This window comes from Anser anser, assembly GCF_964211835.1.
Source record: "Anser anser genome assembly, chromosome: 2".
Taxonomy (NCBI): domain Eukaryota; kingdom Metazoa; phylum Chordata; class Aves; order Anseriformes; family Anatidae; genus Anser; species Anser anser.
Genome location: NC_139721.1, coordinates 13,395,795 through 13,416,060, shown reverse-complemented (window position 1 = coordinate 13,416,060; position 20,266 = coordinate 13,395,795). Strand labels below are relative to the sequence as shown.

At 49.1% G+C, this 20,266-nt stretch overlaps 1 protein-coding gene and 1 long non-coding RNA gene across 2 annotated transcripts in view; one reads left to right on the top strand and one right to left on the bottom strand.

The window, feature by feature from the left end:
- SNTB1 (syntrophin beta 1) overlaps positions 1-10,251 on the bottom strand; it is a 116,467-nt gene extending 106,216 nt beyond the window's left edge. Inside the window, exon 1 of the mRNA XM_083827104.1 lies at positions 9,678-10,251. Coding sequence (XP_083683230.1) covers positions 9,678-10,203 — 526 coding nt within the window. The 5' untranslated portion in view covers positions 10,204-10,251. The remainder of the gene's footprint in view (positions 1-9,677) is intronic.
- LOC310895619 lies at positions 10,245-14,231 on the top strand. Its single transcript, XR_014580802.1, has 2 exons — positions 10,245-10,335; positions 11,089-14,231. It is a non-coding gene; the product is annotated as an uncharacterized lncRNA (long non-coding RNA).
- The last annotated feature ends 6,035 nt before the right edge of the window (positions 14,232-20,266 follow it).

Here is a 20,266-nt window from a genome sequence, read left to right as displayed (position 1 = left end):
CAATCACAAAATCATAGAATATCCCAAGTTGGAAGGGACCCACAAGGATCATTGAGTCCAACTCCTGGATCCACACAGGACCACCCAAAAAACAGGCCGTGTATCTGAGATCATTGTCCAAACACTTCTTGAACTCTGGCAGGCTCGGTGCCATGACCACTGCCCTGGGGAGCCTGTCCCAGTGCCCGACCACCTCTGGGTGCAGAACCTTTCCCTAACCCCCAGCCTGACCCTCCCCTGTCCCAGCTCCATGCCGTTCCCTCGGGTCCTGTCGCTGTCCCCAGAGAGCAGAGCTCAGCGCCTGCCCCTCCGCTCCCCTCGTGAGGGAGCTGCAGGCCGCCATGAGGCCTCCCCTCAGCCTGCCCTGCTCTGGGCTGAACAAACCAAGAAACTTCAGTGCCCCCTCACACATCTTGCCCTCTAGACCATTCACTGTCTTTGTAGCCTTCCCTTGGACACTCTCTAACAGTTTTATGTCCTTTTTATACTGTGGCGCCCCAAACTGCACAGGGTACTCAAGGTAACACTGCACCAGCACAGAGCAGAGCGGGACAATCCCTTCCCTCGACCAACTAGCAATGCTGTGCCTGATGCACCCCAGGGTACGGTTGGCCCTCCTGGCTGCCAGGGCACACTGCTGGCTCATACTCAACTTGCTGTGACCCAAACCCCCCAGATCCCCTTCCACAGGGCTGCAGTCCAGCCTCTCATCCGTAGATATATCCAGGGCTGCCCCGCGCCAGGAGCAGTATCCACCACCTCCTCTTGACATTGGAAGGTCGAGGCCAAAATGAGGCACGCCTATTGATGGGGCTGTTTATTACAGAGGTGTGTATATAAATACATCTTACAGTGTGTGTGCATAGGTACATACTTATATTACACATAATCCTACAAGAATCTTGCTGGTTCTCTGGAGACACCTTTCCACCCCAACCACCCTTCCCTGATCGTGTACCAGCAGAGTCTGTCACTGCATGAGACAGGGCAAATAGGTCAAAAGGGGCAGAGAATCACCAAGGATAATGTGTTCTTTAGCAAACAGTGGTAATTTAGAAACCTTTATTTATTTATTTATTTTAAAGTCCAGAGCATCCCCAATAAACTGTAAAGGCATTCATGAAAATAAATAAATAAATAAGTAAGCAGCAAGCACCGAAGGCAAATCCTGCTCATCTCATTCCTGGAAAATACTCCTGAACGTCCAATAATTAAATCCCTCCTTTGGCTTCAAGTCCGTGAGAGAAGGCTCCTGCTGGCTCCTGCCCGGCAAGAGTAAGACCAAGGGGAAGCTGCCCGCTGGGAGGGCAGTCACGTCATCCACTGCCTTCCTGCCAGCCCCACCGCGGGCTCAGCCCTCCTGCCAGGCAGTTTTGCAGTGACTAAAGCCTGAACTCCAGGATAAACAGATAAACTCTCACTGTCTGAGTTAAAACTATTAGCTTACGTGCGATCTCATAAGCCACACGCTGCACAACACTAAACCTCTCCAGCACCTTCACCTTCATGCAGCTGTCTCATGGTCCCCTTGCGGAATTAGAGCCAATGACAGTCAAAACACAAGTGTTAATACAGTAAGTCATCCTGGAAATGGCTATTATTGAAATAACTATCATCTGACAGGAGTGGGGATATGTTATTTCCATGGTATATCTTTCATTACTCCCTTACAACTACTCGATTATGTCAAAAGCCAAAATCTTTATTACACCATCAGAATACGCCTATGGCAAATAGAACATAAAGCATAACTAATGGCCATATTTCCCTGAAAGGGCACATGAGGCTGACAAATAGTCACATGAGGTCATATTATCTGTTGGAGCAAATCAGCAAAGTTGTGCCTCCTTTGCCAGAAGGGTATTTATATCCTGATACTGTTCCTTTTTATTTTATTTTTATGTTAGGATATATCCATAACTTTCAGATACTGGGGAAAAGGATCCCGGTTCTCAGTGATTTACACCATAACGTGAATTTACACTAATTCATGCTGTTAAAGTGAACAGAAGCTATCCACAGACTTCACTCACCTTCATGATGCCCGGAGCAGACTCGGTGCTCCAACACATCCGAAGATTTCAACTGAAACATCCCTGAGAACAGTGAGGAAATAAACATCGCTGAATTTATACGATGACTTTTAGAGCTGCGCCAACAAGCATGACTTCCAGCAGTTCAGCAAAAAGCTGCATAACATTTTTAGAAGGAGCGTGCCATATGTTAATCACTTCTAATCAGAGACAGTTTCTCCACGTCTACCGTTCTGGCTCATTTCCTTACAATTAAGAACTCCATTTTCCCCAATTGCTACAATACAGATGTGCTACTTTGGCAGTGACCTACTGTGTCGTGCCCTTAGCATACGCGCAGTGAGAGCCATAACCAGTTCAGTAGTTCATATTCTAGACAGACAAAATTAAAGCCAGACCATAACAGAAGTGTACAGTAGCAGCAGTCAGAAATCCAAGTCTGCCAAACAGTTATTCAGAAATTATGTCCCTTAATTTAATTTGCATGATGGAACAAACCTACCCCAACAGCAAGGCAGTATCTAGCAGTGAAGCAATCGGAAGGACAACTCACAGTTGGTTAAACTTTTTGTAAGCAAGTTTGTTAACTTACGTTCTGGGGAAAAGTACATTTTGATAGCTGAGTGGATGGTGCACAGACCAACTTTGTTTCTTCTCTCTGCAAGCAGAGCTAGCTAACAAACTTTTGCATCCTAGTTTGTTACCCAGTGGTGCTGTACTCCCAGAATTTGCAGGATGCTGGATGCCATAATTTCAGTGAACCCTCTTTCTTCTAAAAGTGCAAGGCACAGAGGGCAAGGAATGTATTAACTAACTTTTAAAGCATGCAGACCAAGCCTCACAGAGCAGTTTTCTCGGTCCTGCAAAATAGCAACTGACAGCAGCCTATTTAAGAGCATGAAACAAGCTCATAACCCTCCTTCCAACATGTAGCACATGTTACATGTTGCACTGATTTCTAGAGCCCCTGTAGTTTCTCACAAACTTCTCTAGCTCAAATTAAACATGCATCGTACCAAACACGTCTAACCCACTCCTTGCAGTGATGTTCCTCGAGGCATGTACCGAACGCTGCCACTCCCTGATGTTCCTTTCCATCAGTACAACAAGTTTTGTGTCTGTACCAAAACAGTCTATTTATTCCTAATATTTCTAGTTGTTTCCCAATCTGCCACAACACTGTCTTTCTCTCCCTGGTTGCCATTAAGTACAGATGTGCTGGCAAAGACCCTTAGCCCCGACAGCTTACGCTGACAGCAGGATTTCTTTCTGCTCGGCACAGTTTAAAGTTTGCAGAGGTGACATAACCGAGCAAAAAGAGCAAAGCTCACTTCACACCAGCTACAACTGCTGTGGTGAGACCAATGCAGGAGGTCGGGAGGCAGTTAGGGAAATGAATCTTGCTCACCTCTTCCAACCATATCAAGGCCAGCAAAACTGCTCTGTAGGCTACTCACTAAACCCTTTTGCAGCCTGTAATATGACAACGGAGTTAAAAGACTTCCCGTGTTCCCACGAATCACAGCTACCATCCCTTCTTAACCAACTATTTTTCTGAGGTGCCTGAAGAATTATTTCAGACTTGAAAAGCCAGAGTCTCTTGTGCATTACTGGGACACCTTTGTTCCCATCGTATTTTGTTCATTTACGTATGCTATTGCTCTCTTGAACTGCTGCTTCCTCCAATTTCCCTTCTACTGAAGTAGCTGTACCAATTCTACCAAGTAGCCATGGCAACATAATCTTGCAGAATAAAGTACAAAATAATCCTATGATCAGAAATCTAAATTAGAAAAATGGAATGGAAATAACATGTTCTTAAACCCTGGAAGTAAGTGACCACGGGAACAGATTACAAATCGATACGGTAAATTCTCCAACACTTAGGAACTCTGATGCACACAAATGAATGCTATACTTCAAGTCAAATTTACAGATAAGTTACTACCGGGAGAAGCTCCACACCACGTGTTATGAAGACAGTGAGATTAAGAAAGTTAAAAACAAACAAACAAACAAAAAAAACCCTCCAACCCTACCAAACCTATATCTGAAACTATCAGCCTGTTGGGATCAGCACCTGTCATCGTGCTGCAAAGCATGCTACGTAAAATTTCACAGCAAAGTTGCCTCGATTGGGCTGTCCCAAAGCCAAACTCTGGTTTGAATTACGGGGATGCCCTGCCAGCTCCCTTGCGATGGACGTGCGGGGACCGCTTCCCATCCAAACCCAGCAGGACAGGGTTGGGGACAGCACTGTTCATGATCCCATATCATCCTCCACATTCCTGGGAGGGTGAGACTGCCCTTCAATGAAAAATTCTGCCCTGGCAAAATTAAAGTACAAATACTATTTCATTAACTACAGTGAAAGCTTTCACTTTTTTAATTTCATTCTGTCTAATGGTTTAAAGATTCTTCACAGAGTTATACCAAGTTTTCAGTTCAATCTTCCACAAAGGAATTAACGCTAGGATTTTAGAAAATGCTTCTTTTCTAGTGATGCTTAACAGGTACCTAGACTTTGTATGTGCGATCGAATCCCAATCCCCTCGATATATTTAATCTTCTAAGCACCCTTAAGGAGACAATACTAAGCCGTAAGGAAGACTAATTTCCAAGCTGGGGGGTTAGGGGAGAACCCTGCACTCGGTCCAAATAAATCCCCTACTGCCTTATTTTCTTTACAGTAACCGAGAAAGAGGACTTGAACCAGATTTACTGCAAAGAGGATGTACTGATTCTTATCTGTGAAAGGTGATACAGACTGTCTGGACTGCTAAATTAGCCTGTAATCTAATCTAATCAATGAAAGACACATCGAGTGCTCCCACTCAAGCTTCCCCATCAGCTGCAGGCAGCTGAAACAATCCAAACTGAGATTCACAGGGGCTGCTCAGCTCCGGTATGGTCGGGAACAAGATTACCTTCTCCTTTACCTTTCAATTTCACTTTCAAGCAGATGCGTGCCAAGGGCAGCTACATGGTCTATGAAATATGACACAGCCCCAAAGTACAAAACATTTCCCTACCTGCGTATCTGCTGGAACAATAAAAACAAACAAACAAACAGAGTGTTTTCTCCATACATTTACTGGAACTGTAAGGAGTAGCTGTGCACACAATTTGCAATCACTGAGATTTACAGCGCTGATTGTAGAAAGCAGTTGCGTGAGGTAGGCGCTTACCGAGTGTCCCGTGTCTCATTTTCCCTCTATACTTGCAAGAGACACACTTCCTTGGTTAAATAATGTATTTTACCCCCCCCCCCCCAAATCTCTCGTTGTCAGTACTTTACTGAAAAAAAGTACTGACAGGCGGGCAGAATCGCTTTGTTTCATCAACAAAAAATTTCACAGGGGTAGGAAGTACAGAATTGTTACAACTCTTACGGAAATATTGCTTGGAGAATAACACATGTTACTGCAGTACAGAGTGCACCATGCTTTTTCTTAGACCGCTTTAAAGTTGTGGATTACGTCCAAGAGGCCCGCAGAAGATAACTATATTTGTCCATATGCTAAAATTCATTATGCCAGTGGCTGCAGCTCTGTGGGCAATTTCTGCAAACCCAGGGACACTGCAAGAGCCTCATCTCGCGGGAGCTGTAGCCACTGCCTTGCAATTGTGTTAGTTTAATTGAGAATTGCTCGAACCCATGAAGAACTCTAGCAATGCCAAGAAGACGCTCTTCTCCTGCTGCATACCTGACACCACCATCATCAGAAGCTTGTCTGCACACTTTTAGCAAGTCAGAAAGTGATACCAGCTAAAAAAAAATCCCGAATCCAGCTAGCAAAAAACACACTTTTTTTCCCCTCTGCATCTAAATACAACATCATGTGTGGGGAGGTCCCGTCTGACTTGAGCACAGGCTACTTTGATTTTTAATTTCTTCACGGAACGCATGAAGAATATGAGTAAAGTACAACCTCCTCAGTTACCAAGCATGCCAAGGGACTGCTCTCATCCAGGATGCTTTCATAAAAGCAAACATCTTTTCTGTCCTGAGAGTCACTCGAATGTAATGTGCTTCATATGGAACATGAGGGGCTGCTTGATTCTCCAAAATGCTTATTTGAGAAGACCCAATTTAACAGAATAGCAGGGAAATTACACGTACAAACAGGAGCTGTTGTGATAATTTCAGCTGCCTTCCGTCCCTGCAAACAATATCCAGCATACAAGGAGACTGTCTTGTCTCTCACATAGAAAAATTCTTTGCTCTTTTGAATGCTGGTGAGAAGTTAAATCCTGTGTGTAGTGAACACCCGAAATCACAGCCAGGGCTACAAGCTGGACACCGGCACTTGCCCTGCCCCTGCTCACCAGCCACTTTGCTCCCCTGCAGCCGTGCCCAGGCTGTGATGGGAAGCCAGCAGGAAATTAAACCCTGGAGGCAGAAGAGGTCCACCCCTACAGATGAGGAGAGAGCAGTATTTCTTAGAGTGTAACTGCATCGTCATCGCCACCTCCTGAACCTTCTGCCTCCCAACTCCTCCCCTGGCGGTGCTGCCTGCTGCCCAACTTCCCTTCCACTTACCAAATGTCACCTGCTTGCAAGGCACCATGGCCAGTCAGACCTGTAGGAAGGAACTGGTTTATATGACTTTAGCTCAGTAGCCGGAGTGTACACGAGGGCTGTGACAGACCCATGTCCTTCGGGGGTGGAAAGTGAGAGGACAGAACAACCCAGGATGGCCAGCAACTGCTAGAGCAGGACCTCTCCCACGGAGCTCTGCAGCTGGGCCACCCCGTACCAGCACAGCTACTACACCCATGCCACCCCTAACCCTTCAGCAAATAATTTCCCTTTCCACCAGCTCAGAGACGGCAATCAAGGAGGCAAAAGGGGCAAGTGTTAAAATCACACACTGCCCTGTTTGCAGACCGCCCTGTGCCCGTCCCCCCCCTAGTGCCAGCCCTGCCTCCCACGCAGGGGCACTGGCAAGGGATTTTCTGCTCCCTTCCTCCCCACACAGGAATGCAGGAGAGATGGCAGTTTAGTGCTGAGCTGGTGAATGCCTCGTTTCACTGAGCAAGCAGTTTTAGGAAGGACGCCGTATAACAGGGCTCCAGTGCTCTGACGTGGGGTGTGCTGAGCCACGCTGACCGCATCTTCACTGCTGACAACCTCCAGCAAACGCACAACCCTTGGGCCCTTCCCAGGAGCACACAAGGTCTTGAGCAATGCCGGGAGCCCCCTGTCTCCCTGTCGTACCCTTAAATCTGCCTCTCGTGCTTAGCACCTTGCCGTGCCTCTTCAATTGCTTTGAACCGAATTCAGCCTTTTGGCTCTTCAAGGCACAAGAAAGTCTCAGAAACTCCCTAAAAATGCACGTGTTACATTTTGGCACTGGAAATGAGCACTGGCAATGCCCTGCTAACTGGAGGAATATCTCAGGGAGGAACTGTGCATGTGCCTTCCCCGGCCCCAGCACACAGAGCTTTTTGTAATGCAGAACTCTCCAAGAAGTCAGGAAACAGCAAATTCCTATTGTCTGGAAGGCAAGGAAAACCGAGGCTCTCCCTCTGATACTTTTAAAGAGAGAGAAAAAAGAACTTTTGGATATTCCTTCCTTTAGTAATAAAAAGACCATTTTAGACTGTGCTATGGAAGAAAGAGCTCTGAAGTGAGAAACTGATCTCAGAGAGTTGTTTCCAACTGCCTGCTTACACAAGGCACTCGTGCAGAGAGGTTCCTGCACCTCCTGGGGCAACGCTGGGGATAGTCCTGAGTTTGGATCTTCCGCTAAAACAGCAAGAGAAAGCCAGGACGAAATACTGATTTCAGTGCCTGAATATTTTAACGACACACAGGGATGACTAGTGAAATAGGCTCTCGATTTACAAATTACAAATTCCATTGCAGAAACAACCACTGAAACACATCAGCCTACACCTCCACGGAGCAAAGAAATGTAAGGAAACAGCTGCAGTGGCCAAAAGAGTGGAGAGAAGGAGGGTGTGATGAGTCCCTGCTGAAACAGCTTCATCTTCGCCCCTTCTGGGAACAAACGCGAGGTTTTTTAACAGGCTCATGCAGCAGCAGGGTGTTCAGGTGCTGTCACTGCAGGCACTACATGGAGGGAGCACCCTGCAAGCACGATATGCATTGCATTCCTCGTTAGATCACACCACAGGTCAGCTGCTGTCTGGCCTGCACCCCAGGGAGCCCTTGTGCTGTGTAAACAAACCAGTGGCAGAATTTAGAGGTAACAGCTCCATTCAGACCCCATCGAGCAGTTCACATTAAGCCTTCGCGGCTATCTCTGTACGCAGTTCAGCAAGCAGGGAAATGACAGAGTTTGGTCATACAAGCACGGGGCACACGGAGGGGGGATGCAGCGGCCCTCGGCTTGTTATATCCTCACCGGGCAGGGATTCTTCCCCAGGTTTTCACTGCAATGTGGACAACACCGAATAGTTTCTCAGTAGATGCTGCTGCAGATGAAATTTTCTCGCCTGCCCTCCTTCGCTGCACAGAACCAATTCTCAAGCTTTTCCTGTAACTTTCTGCCAGAGGTGGTTGTTTGCAGCTGATGCTCAGGTGCATGCCCTAACCGGGAGCAGTGCTTCCCTCCACTCCTCCAAATAAAAAAAAAACATGTGAAACAATGTGTGGTACCTAAAGGGCATGGGGACGCCGAGGCAGGAGCACCCAGGGCGTGGAGGAAGGCGATGGCACGAGGGACGGTGCAGCAGCACACTGCAAATGCTGCTGACCTGCAGTTAAATGAACTTGTGGGCAAATATGTGATCACTTTATCAAACATGTGCCAAGGGCACTGCTGAAGCTGCTCATTTTCTCAGGTCCAGCAACTACATGAATCCCGGTGAGAAGACAAGGATAAGAACATCTGTGAACACCTCTCCCCTCATGAGCTGGGTGTCCTGGGGAGCTCTGTCCTGCTTCTGCTCAGCCCCTCGCCAACACCCGTCCCTTTTTGGGGTCACCACCCCTGCACTCCTCCCTCTCATACCCCACCGTGCACTCCTCACTCCGGACTCGGTTTCCAAAGCGGCTTTGAAGCTGTTTGAAAGAACAAAACCACCTCGGTCCCCCTTGAGAAACGAAACGAAAGCCTGCGCTTTGCGGGGCCGGTTCACGTGTCAGCGGGGCGCTGCCGGCCCCATCCGAGCCTGCTGCCCCCAGCCCTGCAGTGGGGTGGTGGCAGGGGGTGATGAGTAGAGCGGGCTCAGGAGAAGCCCCCCAACCCCTTGCCTTTGGGGCTGGGGGTCTCCCTCACCCCTTCAACCTCCCCCTCACCCTTCTTGGGCTGAAAAGAAGTGAAAACAGGCCAAGTGTGCATTTGGGGTGGGAAGCGGGATGCGGACAGGCTCAGAGATGCCACGACGTGATGGGGCCCCCGCAGCGGGCTCGGAATCTGATGGGGTCCGGGGCTCCTCCGCCTGATCCTCGGATGAGGAGAGGAAGCAGGGCTGAGCCCCCAAAAACCTGCCGTCGTGGGGGGAGCCCTGCGAGGCTCGGGGGGAGATGGAAGCAGGCTGGAGGCAGACTGGACGTGCGGGGAGCGCGGAGCCGTCCCCCATGTCCCTCCGCCACCTCTAGGGCGGCCGAGCCGAGCCGAGCCGAGCCTTGGCGTGCCGGGGGACCCCCTGCAAGCCCCCCCCGTCCCCTACCTTCCAGCAGCACCTCCTTGCCGGCCCTCTTGAGCGCCTGCACCGCCTCGTCGTGGGTGGCGTCCCGCAGGTCGGTGCCGTTGACGGCCAGGATCGCGTCGCCCACGTAGAGAGCCTGGGTCTGGTCGGCCGCCAGCCCCTTGAAGATCTTGCTGATGAGGATGGGCATCTTGTTCTCCTTGCCCCCCTTGATGCTGATGCCCAGCCCGCCCAGCTCCTGCTTCAGCACCTTCACGCACCTCTTCTTGTTGGACACGGCCTCGGGCACCTGCTCGGGGGGGTCGGTGAAAGCGGTGCGCACCGCCGCCGGCCCCCCGCCGCCCCCTTCGGCCCCTCGGCACGCCGCCCCATCGCCTCCCAAGCCGTTGGGGGCCGCTCCGTCGGGCCGCTCCTCGCCGCTCAGCACCAGCGCCTCGCCGCCCAAGTTGGCCAGCACTTTGTGCCAGCGCTCCCGCACCAAAACTTCCAGCCAGCCGCTGCGCTGCGCCCGGCCGCCCCCGCCGCCGCCCGCCGCCGCTACCGCCATCTTAGGAGCATGCTGGAAGCGCCGAGTGAAGGCAAACCGCCCCCCCCCCCCCCACACACACACACCTCCTTCCCTCCCTCTCACCCCCCGGCTCGGCACGGCACGGGAGCCACCGGACTTCAGCCGGGGGCGGTGAGAGCCCGGGGTGGGGCGAGGAGCCGCGGCCGCCCCCCCGGGGCCGCGACGGGGCGGGCGCACCTGGCGGCACCGCCCGCAGCTGGGGAGAGGGGGAGAGGCTAAAGGGGGGGGGCTGTGGGGGTCGCGGGGGGGGTCCCCTCTTCCCGTAGAGGGGTGGTGGACACGCGGGGAAGGGCTCCGTGCTCCGAGCCCGGTTGCTCGCTGCAGCCGTCTGAAGGCGGGGGGGTGGCGGGGTCCCGCCCGCGGGTCGGCTCGGTGCTGCTGCTGCTGCTGCTGCTGAGGGAAAAGGAGCCTCGGAGGAGGCTGTGGGGTCTGCCTCCAGGCTCGTGGCTCGGTGTAGGGTGGCGTTTGGGGCCGTGGGGACACGCCGGGAGCGGGGGTGGCGGCCCCACGCAGCGTGCCTTCTGCGCTCCGCGGCGGTGAGGGGAAGGAGGGCGATGGGAGGGATGGGGGCAAGGGGCTGCTGGCGGCGGGGCTGCGGCTAAAATGCAAGTTTTTCTCAGGCACTTCGCATAAATAAATGGATTAAAGCAAGTAGGTGGCTCAGAGGCAGTCAGTTTTAGTTGTAGAATCGAAGTTATTTCACTGCATCGTAAGATGAAGACAGTAAATTATTTTCATAGGACCTTTTGCACGTGTTGAAACTCTTTTCTTTGCCCCTTGATTACCAAGTTTTAAGACCCTTGCAGTCCATGTGTCCCCCCTCTTTTTTTTTTTTTGCCTTTCCCATGCTTGCTTTCCTCCTAGGATGCAATTGTGTGCCCGATGAGGGGCTTGGATCCCCAACCCAGGCATGAGAGAGGACCAGACCATCACACCAGCAGTTTGGAGGTGCCACCAACCAGTTTGGGGGTGCTGCCGTGGCACGGTGGGACACAAACAGCCACCAAGACCGCCTCAGTTTCCCCTCCATACAGCCTGGCTCCAGCTCCTCCATCAGCTGGACTGAAAACTGCAGCAATTCAGGAACGCTCGGCACATGCAGGAGCAACACTTTGGGGGGCTGAGGCTACACAAAATGCTTTCCCTTCCCTGCAAAAGCCAGCAGAAGGAGGCCTCACTCAACCCTCCTCCGTCTGCAGCCTCACCCAGGCTGCCCAGGTGCCTCCTCCCCAGAGGAATGCAAACCTGCGCCCAAGGAGAGCGCTAACCCACCGGGATGGGTTATTCGAGGATAACGGGTGGGCGGGGAGAGAGCAGACAGAAGAGAGGTGTCTTCATTTCTCATGTTAATTAATGCGAGGTGAAAAACTATAATTAAGTTTTCAGGGCCGTGGATCTAGAGTGAAAAGAAGCATGTCCCGCTGAACCTGAACAGGGCACCTCAGCCCTAGAACGGACTCGGCTGTAGCACTCCCTTTTCTCCAGCATTTCTTGCTGCCTAATTTAGGTTACAATACCCTGTTGCTTATTTTGTCCAAGTGACCAGGCTGAGTTATCAAATCAGGCATTTCTGTTTCCCGAGGGATCAGCTCTTGCCAATTTTTTCATGTATTTTCTTCATGAATTACTAAAGAATCAGCGCTGCTGCTAATGGAAATGTGTCCCTTAGTATTTTTTAAGTAATTTAAGAAAATCTACCAGAAAAAAAAAAAAAAGGAGAGTCAGAGGAGAGTCAGATGTTTTCTGTCCTGTTATAAAAGGTAATAGAGGAAGGAAAGAAACTGTTTAGTGCCTCACCGTTCTATTTCAGCACACCGTGTGCTTTGCCCTGGTTTCTGAGGGTGCCTGGTTGTCCTGTGGGGTTCCTGTGCATCCACAACTGCACCGCCTGTGGCTGAGAGCTGTGCTTGTTCCAGCTGTTTTCCTTTCCCATTCCAGCAGAGGTAAATAATATAAATTATTTATTATCCCAGGGCCAACATCCAATATACGGGTCCCTGGTATGAAAGAGGTTTTATGGCAGCGTTCACTGCCTCCTCCTCCCCCTCCTGCCCACCTTGGAGCTGTAAGAAAACAGACGTGCCATTTGAATCTTGGAAATAAAAGTGAAAAGGAGATGGTGTAAGGGATGCTACGGTACAGGCCCAAGGCAAACAGTCTCCCAGGTTGTCTCCGAGCCTGGGGACAGCAGGGCTGATACCTGATGTATTTCTTCCCTGTGCTGAGAGGTGCAGGCTCCCAATTGTCTTTGTGTGCCCAAGACTTTGTGTACTCCAAGAGCACTTTCTGGCTGTGAATTTGGGTGGGGAGTGGAGGGGGAGGAGGAGAAAAGATGCCTTGAGACTTCTCTGCTGGCACCCCAGCCAACAGTAGTGTCCTCAGCCATCTCAGGTCTGTAAATCACGCCTGCAAAAGTAGCTCCTGAAATACAGGTTTATGCAGCAGGAAGAGGAACAGAGGATAAAAGCGGGTATTTAGTCAGGTGTGCAGCTGTTTAATGCTAACGTTTGCAAGAGAGAAACCTGTTAGTGCAAGGTCAGCTGCTGATCCCTAGTGGTTGTCAGCGTGTGACTGAGTGCAAACTCTTAATTTTGTCTTCTGAGAGCGACATATCTGACATGACCTGTGACTACCCACCCTGCAGGCACAGCGTGCGGTGTGGTTGTGACTATTTGTAGGATGCACGGCGGGGGGAGCGGAGCACTCAGCACTTCGGGCTGTCCTCCTTCCTCGCTAGAAAGGCTTCCAGTTGGACGTGTCATAGCAAAATCTCTGTAGGTAACTTGCCCCTTTGAAAGGGACTGCTGTGAAAAGCAGACGTTTTCAAACAAGTCAAACAATCGTCTTTTACCTACCGTTTGTATTTTAGCAGCAAGTAAAAGCCTGAACTAGATTAGGGCCCCTTTCACTCCTGCTGTATAAACAAATTGCTGGGCGAGATAATGCTAATAGCTGCAGTTGAATGGGGCTTTGCTCTGCGGGCAACTGTGGGCTCAGTTAAAGCCAATGGGCTACGTGGGAGAAGCAGCTCAGTGAACTGGAAGAAGTGGGGGGGTTGGAAAACACAGAAACTCTGAAAATACAGAGACCCTCTGAAACTCTGAAAATACAGAGAAGATAAGGACAGGAGAGAGCCTGTCTATAGCTGTGGCTTTATGGCTGTCTGCCCTAGTCTGTAGCAGAGGTAGTTTTACAAGGATTTGGGGGAAACACTCAAACTCATCCGATGTTGCTGTTCTTCCCTTTTACATTGCCAGTGTAGCAGTAATTGTTCAATCTGAAAATTGTTTCATCTGAAATGCCTTAAAATCAGAAACAGGGTTGTGATCTTTAAGCACATTTCAGATGACGGCGGTTGGACGAAGTCAGGTCCGGCTAATGACGTTCCCATCTTGTTACCCTGACACCGAGCAGCCCAGCAGACGGATCTGGACGGGAAGGAAGGCCAGCGTCGGAAGTCCAGTGCTGGAAACCCGACAAGTAATGAGAGCTGGAAGGGAGTCCAGTTCCTCCGGTGATCCCAAACATTGCAGCAGCCAAGTTTAAGGAAGTCTTTCTGAGGAACGTGCCTAAACTAACCCTATGTGTTCCTCCACGGCAGCCCCTCCTATGCATACTAGGATGCAGCAGGGCACTCCAGCCCTGGTCCAGATGTCCCCATCGCACAAAAGAGGCACCTCTCACTTGACTGGTGTCATGCCTTGCAAAAGTCATAGCTACTGGGGGCTGTCAACCCCTTGCCTAGCCCCTTCTGATCAATCCACCCCTTCCTCAGCATTGAGGGAGCCTTGGCTTTAAAGCCAGCAGCCAGCAATCATTTCTCACTGACGCTGGCGGGGTAATGAAGATGTTTAGAATGCCTGAAGATCTCCATAATCTGGAGGTTGCATTATGGCTTATTTTCAAAACGATGAAAGCATTGTTTCCCTTTTCCTAGTCTGAAGCTCTGCAGGTTTTTACGCACATCACAGCGTTTAAAAATAAAATGAGTGCTTCGCTGTTTGCCAGCAAGTGCTTTATGGAGTCAGTGTTTCAAAGCAGGAACCTACTTGTGCGTACATGAAAGAAGTATGTGTGTGAAATCTGCATGTGCACCTACCTGAGTCACATGTTAGCGAGGCGAACTGAGAAAATGTTCCCACAGCTGGGGAGTGATGGGCCAGGCTGTAAACGAGCACATTTCTATTCGGCATATACAGCCCTGGCACAAGGGAGCACAGAAGCGGGTGCCAGGAAGCATTCAGGTTCCTTGTGCGCACAGATCTGGGGCTAGCTCTTGCTCCTGTGAAAATGACTTTAAAAGGGGCAGTATCAAGCCCAGAAATGTAAAAATGTTTGCCTTGGCTTCGAGCAATTTTGTGAAAGAACTAAAACCAACAAACTCTAAAAATAAAGGTTCGTAACTACAGTGTTGACACTACAGCAAAAGAAAGGTTTTCCTTTCTTCGTGTCCTGCACTTGCTCCGCAGATCTCCATCCACGTGTTAGTTTCTTAACGCTTTTTGCTCCAAGTTCCTTTCATTCTGTCACTTTGCAGTTTCTTAATTTAGTTGTTACATCTTGCATACCAGTCTCCCCCTACTCCTAAAGCTGAGCCCGAGATGTTTTAAATGCCAAGATCAGAGGTTTGCATTGCAGTTAGTTCATGAACATGCAATAAAAAAAATGAGGAAAAGAGGTGATGGAGCTCCAGATTTCATCCAACACGTCTCGGCCACGTTTTGGTTTTCATCAGAAACAGGTTAATCTGGTTGGGTGTCAAAGCGAACAAAGCATTTTTACCACCTTGTTCTTTCCTGTCCTTAACCTATTTTTTGAATGCGGCTGGGGTTTGACACGCTGGGTGTTACATCCACGCAGCTCTGACCTCACAGCCCAAAGGCTTCGTGCTTGTGCTGTACACCAGTCAAACCCCGTGCACTGCTGCGAGGCTCACTCAGAGGCTCGCTGCCTTTCACCCCACTCATGCTATGCCCCCTGCGAAGCACACTGTCCATGAAGTCTCCAGGCTCATCCTGTCCTGGGATCTCCTGTGGGATTTGCTGCTCAACTGTCCCCAAACGTCCGCGCCTGCAGCCTCCTGCCCTTCGTGCAAATGAGCTCAGCTAGAAAAGCTACTTTGCCCCTGCTGTCAACTTGGGCTCTGACATTACCCTTGTACATGCGAACTAAGGCCATCTCCCCCCTTTCTGTGCCACCCCAGGGCCATAAATCAGCCTGCTAGAGTGGTAGGAAACAGAGATGGTCTGCTAGGGCAGAAGGCAAATGAAGAGAAGGGTTCGTAGTTTGAAAACAGGCAGTTTTCCGAGAGTGTCCTGGAAAGATGATGTTTAGCTCAGGCTATGTCCTCAGCACAAATTTGTCCCCCAGGAGCAAACCCAGGCCCAAGAAGAGGAAGCAGCATGGTCCTGCTGGTCGCTGGAAGCCTTCTGGTACTTCTTCAGGACCTTAGCAAGACTCTCCTACCTATCCGTGTGGGAGCAACAGCTTGATACGCCAGAACCCAAATGGGGTGGATGTCCCAAATGTCTTCAGAAGCACCTTGTTCCCTCTTCTCCATTACAGGAAGGGCAAAGAGGTCAGGCAGCCCCTTTGACCTCTGCACCACAGCAATGAGCACAAGCCTCAACCAGGAACAGGACCTTGCTCTCTGCCATCGCAGGGCAGAACCACGTCGGAGGGGAAGTTGTGGCTTTCCCAACATGCGCCTTGTACTGCACGGCTACTCGTGAACAAGCAGAAGGCACGTTCAGCTGAGGAATGGGATAGTACAGCGGTATCACCGGAGCACTGGGAATAACGCTGTCCACCTTCAGGCCCTGTAAAATGCTGTTATATTGCTTACACGTGTATGCAGCACTGCCATATTCTTTTTTGTCTCACTTTTGACCTTTGAAAAGGTTCAGTTCCTCCTCTTGCTTCAGATGGTGTCTTCTGTGCCCATTCTCTTCCCAAAGCATTGTAAATCAGGTGTAAGTCCAAGGAGGACAATGGAAGACTCTTCTCAGAGAAAAGAGAATTACCGTCACTATATTTTTGTTTCTTGGATGTTTCTTGTGTGCTCCTGAAATAAGACACAGAGCTACAGTGCCTACAGTTAGCAGAGACAGGAACTATCCCATTCAGGGGGAATTATGGCAATGAGCTTATTTGCCCAGGTCAATTTATAAGACAAGTCTGGGAAGGAAACATTGAACATGTCTTTTATTGTAGTGTGATCAGTCTGAGTTATCTTTTCATGGGCAAGAATCATCTGAAAGAAATCTAGGGCGAGACCCAAGCAAGCCTGGCAAGGTGTTTGAGTCAGGGTAGGAGCAGATCCTTTAGACACAACAGATCTGTTCACTGCTAAGATTTTAGCATGGACCTGTCCTAACCTATCCTATCTCTTAAATCAGAGATTTGTATTGGAAGTAAAAATGAAATCACATTTACAAATCAGTGACCAAGTTGTTTAAATGCCATTTTGAAAAACTGTGAAGGTATTTGACAGTGAAATCTAAGTGACATTGGTTGTGTGACATTAAAACATGTTTTTTTAATCCCACCTGTTGCATGATGGGTCCTAGGAGAGATGTTTTAGTACTTTTCCCATCTGCCTGGAAGATTCCTCAGGGAAATTCCCTAATTAGAAAGGTGTTGCTAGGGGTTTTCATTGGTGGTAGTTTTGCTGTTTTGTTGTTGTTGTTTTTTAATATCAGTGTTCCCTTGTATATGAGCCCTTGCCTGCAGGCTCTGAAAGCCACTGTCCAACTTTGTGGCCATGGACAAATCACTTTTTGTCCTGGTTCCCTATCCATTAATGGACACAATAACACTGACTTTCTTTATAAAGTACTTTGACTTTCTTTAATGGAAGCTATCAAATGAGCTAGACAGTGACATTTTACAATAGTCAGAGTGGAATTAAAAGGTGGGAAAGTCACAGAGGATGCAGCAACCTCGAGATGCAACCTCTCCCTACCACCTTGCACTGCCAAACCACATCCCTTTTAGCCTTTCCACTCGGTGCACGCTCTTGGTTATGCGATACAGGAACAGACTGTCTATCTGTTCTGTCCTGTCCTATCCTACCCTATTGATCTGACCTATTGATACCTATTGATCTGACCCTATCCTCTCCTGTGCCACCTACCCTGTGTACCCCCAGCTGCCACTGGCACTGCATCTACATCTACCTCTTCCTCCTCTTAGATCTGAAGCTCTTGATGTTAAAAGCTTCCAGTTCTCTGTTTGCTCTGTGTTGTGGATCCAGGCCCTGGTACATGAGTAATAAATGTAACATACTAACCAGATACATGTACATTTGCATATGCATATATATGTACTTTATATACTTAATTCCCCCCTTCACTGGATAGAATAATATTTAACATGGAGCATATTGAATCATTTTGAGGCAGGGTGGAATAGACTTGAGTCCTTTTTAAAATTAGAGGCATGGTAAAGCCAAAATTTTTAGCATCTCTCTTAAAGTTCAGTCTTTTGGTAGGTGATATTAGTTGGACTGTGCTGCAATGCACTGTTAATGGAAAACATTGTTTTGAGGTTGTTCTTTCAGAATTGGGTATTTATACAATATAATTCAGAATTTGGTTTTAAAAATGAGAGTAGTATTAGAAACTGCACAGTGTTTTTAACTGGTGGGGTAGTCAGTGCAGTCTTTAGCCAAGAACACTTCCTCTGGGAATCTGATTCCACCACATGTAATGAGAAAAAACACATGAGGGAGAAGGGGGGAATTTAGCAGAATATGCTCCTTCGTGCTAATGCAAATACAGAATAACTTTCTTTACTAGATTTGAACTGAGACAAACAACCATTAGCCTCTCAAATCCCACACCAAGAACACACAGGAGGGTAGCCCTGGACAGATTCCCAGTTGCCTACAGCAGTGTTTCTCATTTTTTTTCTGGGTGGCAATCCATTATTAAAACATAAACAATAAAAGCACAATTGCTGTGCATTTACTATAAGAGTAAAAATGTACTCATGATAGCAGCGATAAGCCTGCATAATTGGAGTGCATGTTTGGCTAGAGAATACAAAATTCTTAAAGATAGTGGTGTTTGAACCTACTGGAATTAGGTGTTGCTGGGTTTTGATCCAGGCTCTTTAATGTTGTTTTCAGGCTGGGATAGAAGAAAAGTAGGGGAGTGGGACCAGCAGAGCTGGGAGCAGCCTGGCAGAACAACTCGAGCCCCGTGGGGGTGCCCACATGCTGGTACCACTGGTCCTGGTGGTGGAGAGGGAATCCTGGAGAGGGTCTTGCATGGGGACATGCACCACATGCTGCTGAATAAACAGCTTTCACCTGCCCTACGTGAGGGAGCAGCTACAGCTCCCAAAAACAGCATTGCATGTTGGCAGGATTTTATTTTAATCATTTTTTCCACGCAGAATTTGTGTTCAAATTTATAGGTCTTGATGGAGATAACTAGAGAGATCTAAGGCTTCAGATCTTGTACATCTGCACAACAAATGTGCAACATCTGTTGTCTCTTGGATGTTAGTTGTTTCTTTAAAAGAAAATCCCTCATTTAGTGGGGTCTTGGAGTAGGGTACTGCTCGTGTGGGAAATTAAGTCCCTTGAACAGAAAATATGGTCCCTATCCACATGGGAGTCCATAATGGGAGTCCCTATTACAAGGGTCCTTTCCCAGTGTCTTCTGCTGGACCAGGTGCGACTACTGAACCAAACTGCCACCCTGCTCAGTTCCTGGGTCCTACATGACCACTCGGGCACCTGCATGAACAATTGCTACAGATCATCTTAAACTATAAACAGAACACCTCCTAGCTTTCTTAGCTATGCACAAAAGGCAGTTCTACACGACTGTTTTTGTATCTGCAGGAACAGTTTCTACTGACTATTTAGGAGTATCGCACCAGCGTACAGGTTGGTCAATGCTTTAGCAGCGACTGCCTATGGGAGTCCCTGGCACGGCCAGATTCACCATCCTAGGTGCTAGCACAAACAGCGCCTAAAACAGTCGAGACACAGCAGGAGTCCCCTGGGGGAATCTCTGGGATTTCCCCAAATTTCCGTAGAGAGAGCTCTTGCAGAGGTTAGGCCAAGGCTTAACTGTGAAGGTGGCTTGGGAGCTCAGGCAACCACCTCGTCTTCATAGAATCACAGAATCATTAAGGTTGGAAAAGCCCTCCAAGATCACCTGGTCCAACCATCCCCCTACCACCAATGTCACACACTAGACCATGTCCCTAAGCACCACGTCCAACCTTTCCTTGAACACCCCCAGGGACGGTGACTCCACCCACTCCACAGGCAACTGTCCCAATGCCTGACTGCTCTTTCTGAGAAGAAATGTCTCCTCGTTTCGAACCTGAACCTCCCCTGGCACAACTTTGTGCAGTCCCTTGTGTCACTCTGCAGAGACCAGCAGGGAGCTCTGGGACCACACAGGGAACTAATGCCAAAGTGTACTGGGTTTGCGTTCATACATAGCCCTGTTATCCAGCTGCACCACAGCTATAACCATAGGACAGCCATGAGCTTCTGTATCTTAAATTCCATAGCTCTTGCTACACAAGGCTTCTAGCCCCATTGCAGGTGGCCTGTAAGTCCTGGCATGGTAAACTGTCTCAGAATCATAACTGAGGCCCTGGGATCAGAGCCAAAGACCCTGAAAGCAAGGCACCACCTTCATGCTGTCTTTTAGATCAGTTTTAGTCGCAAACAGGAGACATGATTTTCCATCTGCATCATTTTCCTGCAAGAGCTCCTTGGGGATCGTTCTTCAGACAACCGTTCAGTGTGTGTAGAGGATGAGTTAGGGAGGGGAGGCAGGCTCTGAATGCGTCTGCTAATCTCACTTTCCTTCAGCATGATGAGCCCTGCCTTGTTGTGCCTGTTTCCATTTGCTTAGCTGCCCTTGCAGCAATACCAGGCAGACAAGATGGCACAAAGTCCTCCCTAGGAGGGTTCAAGCGTTGCCTGTTACAGGCATTAGATACTAGCATGTACGTGCCAGATTTGTTGAGACTCATCAGTTGAGAAACACACAGGTTTCATGCTTCTCTT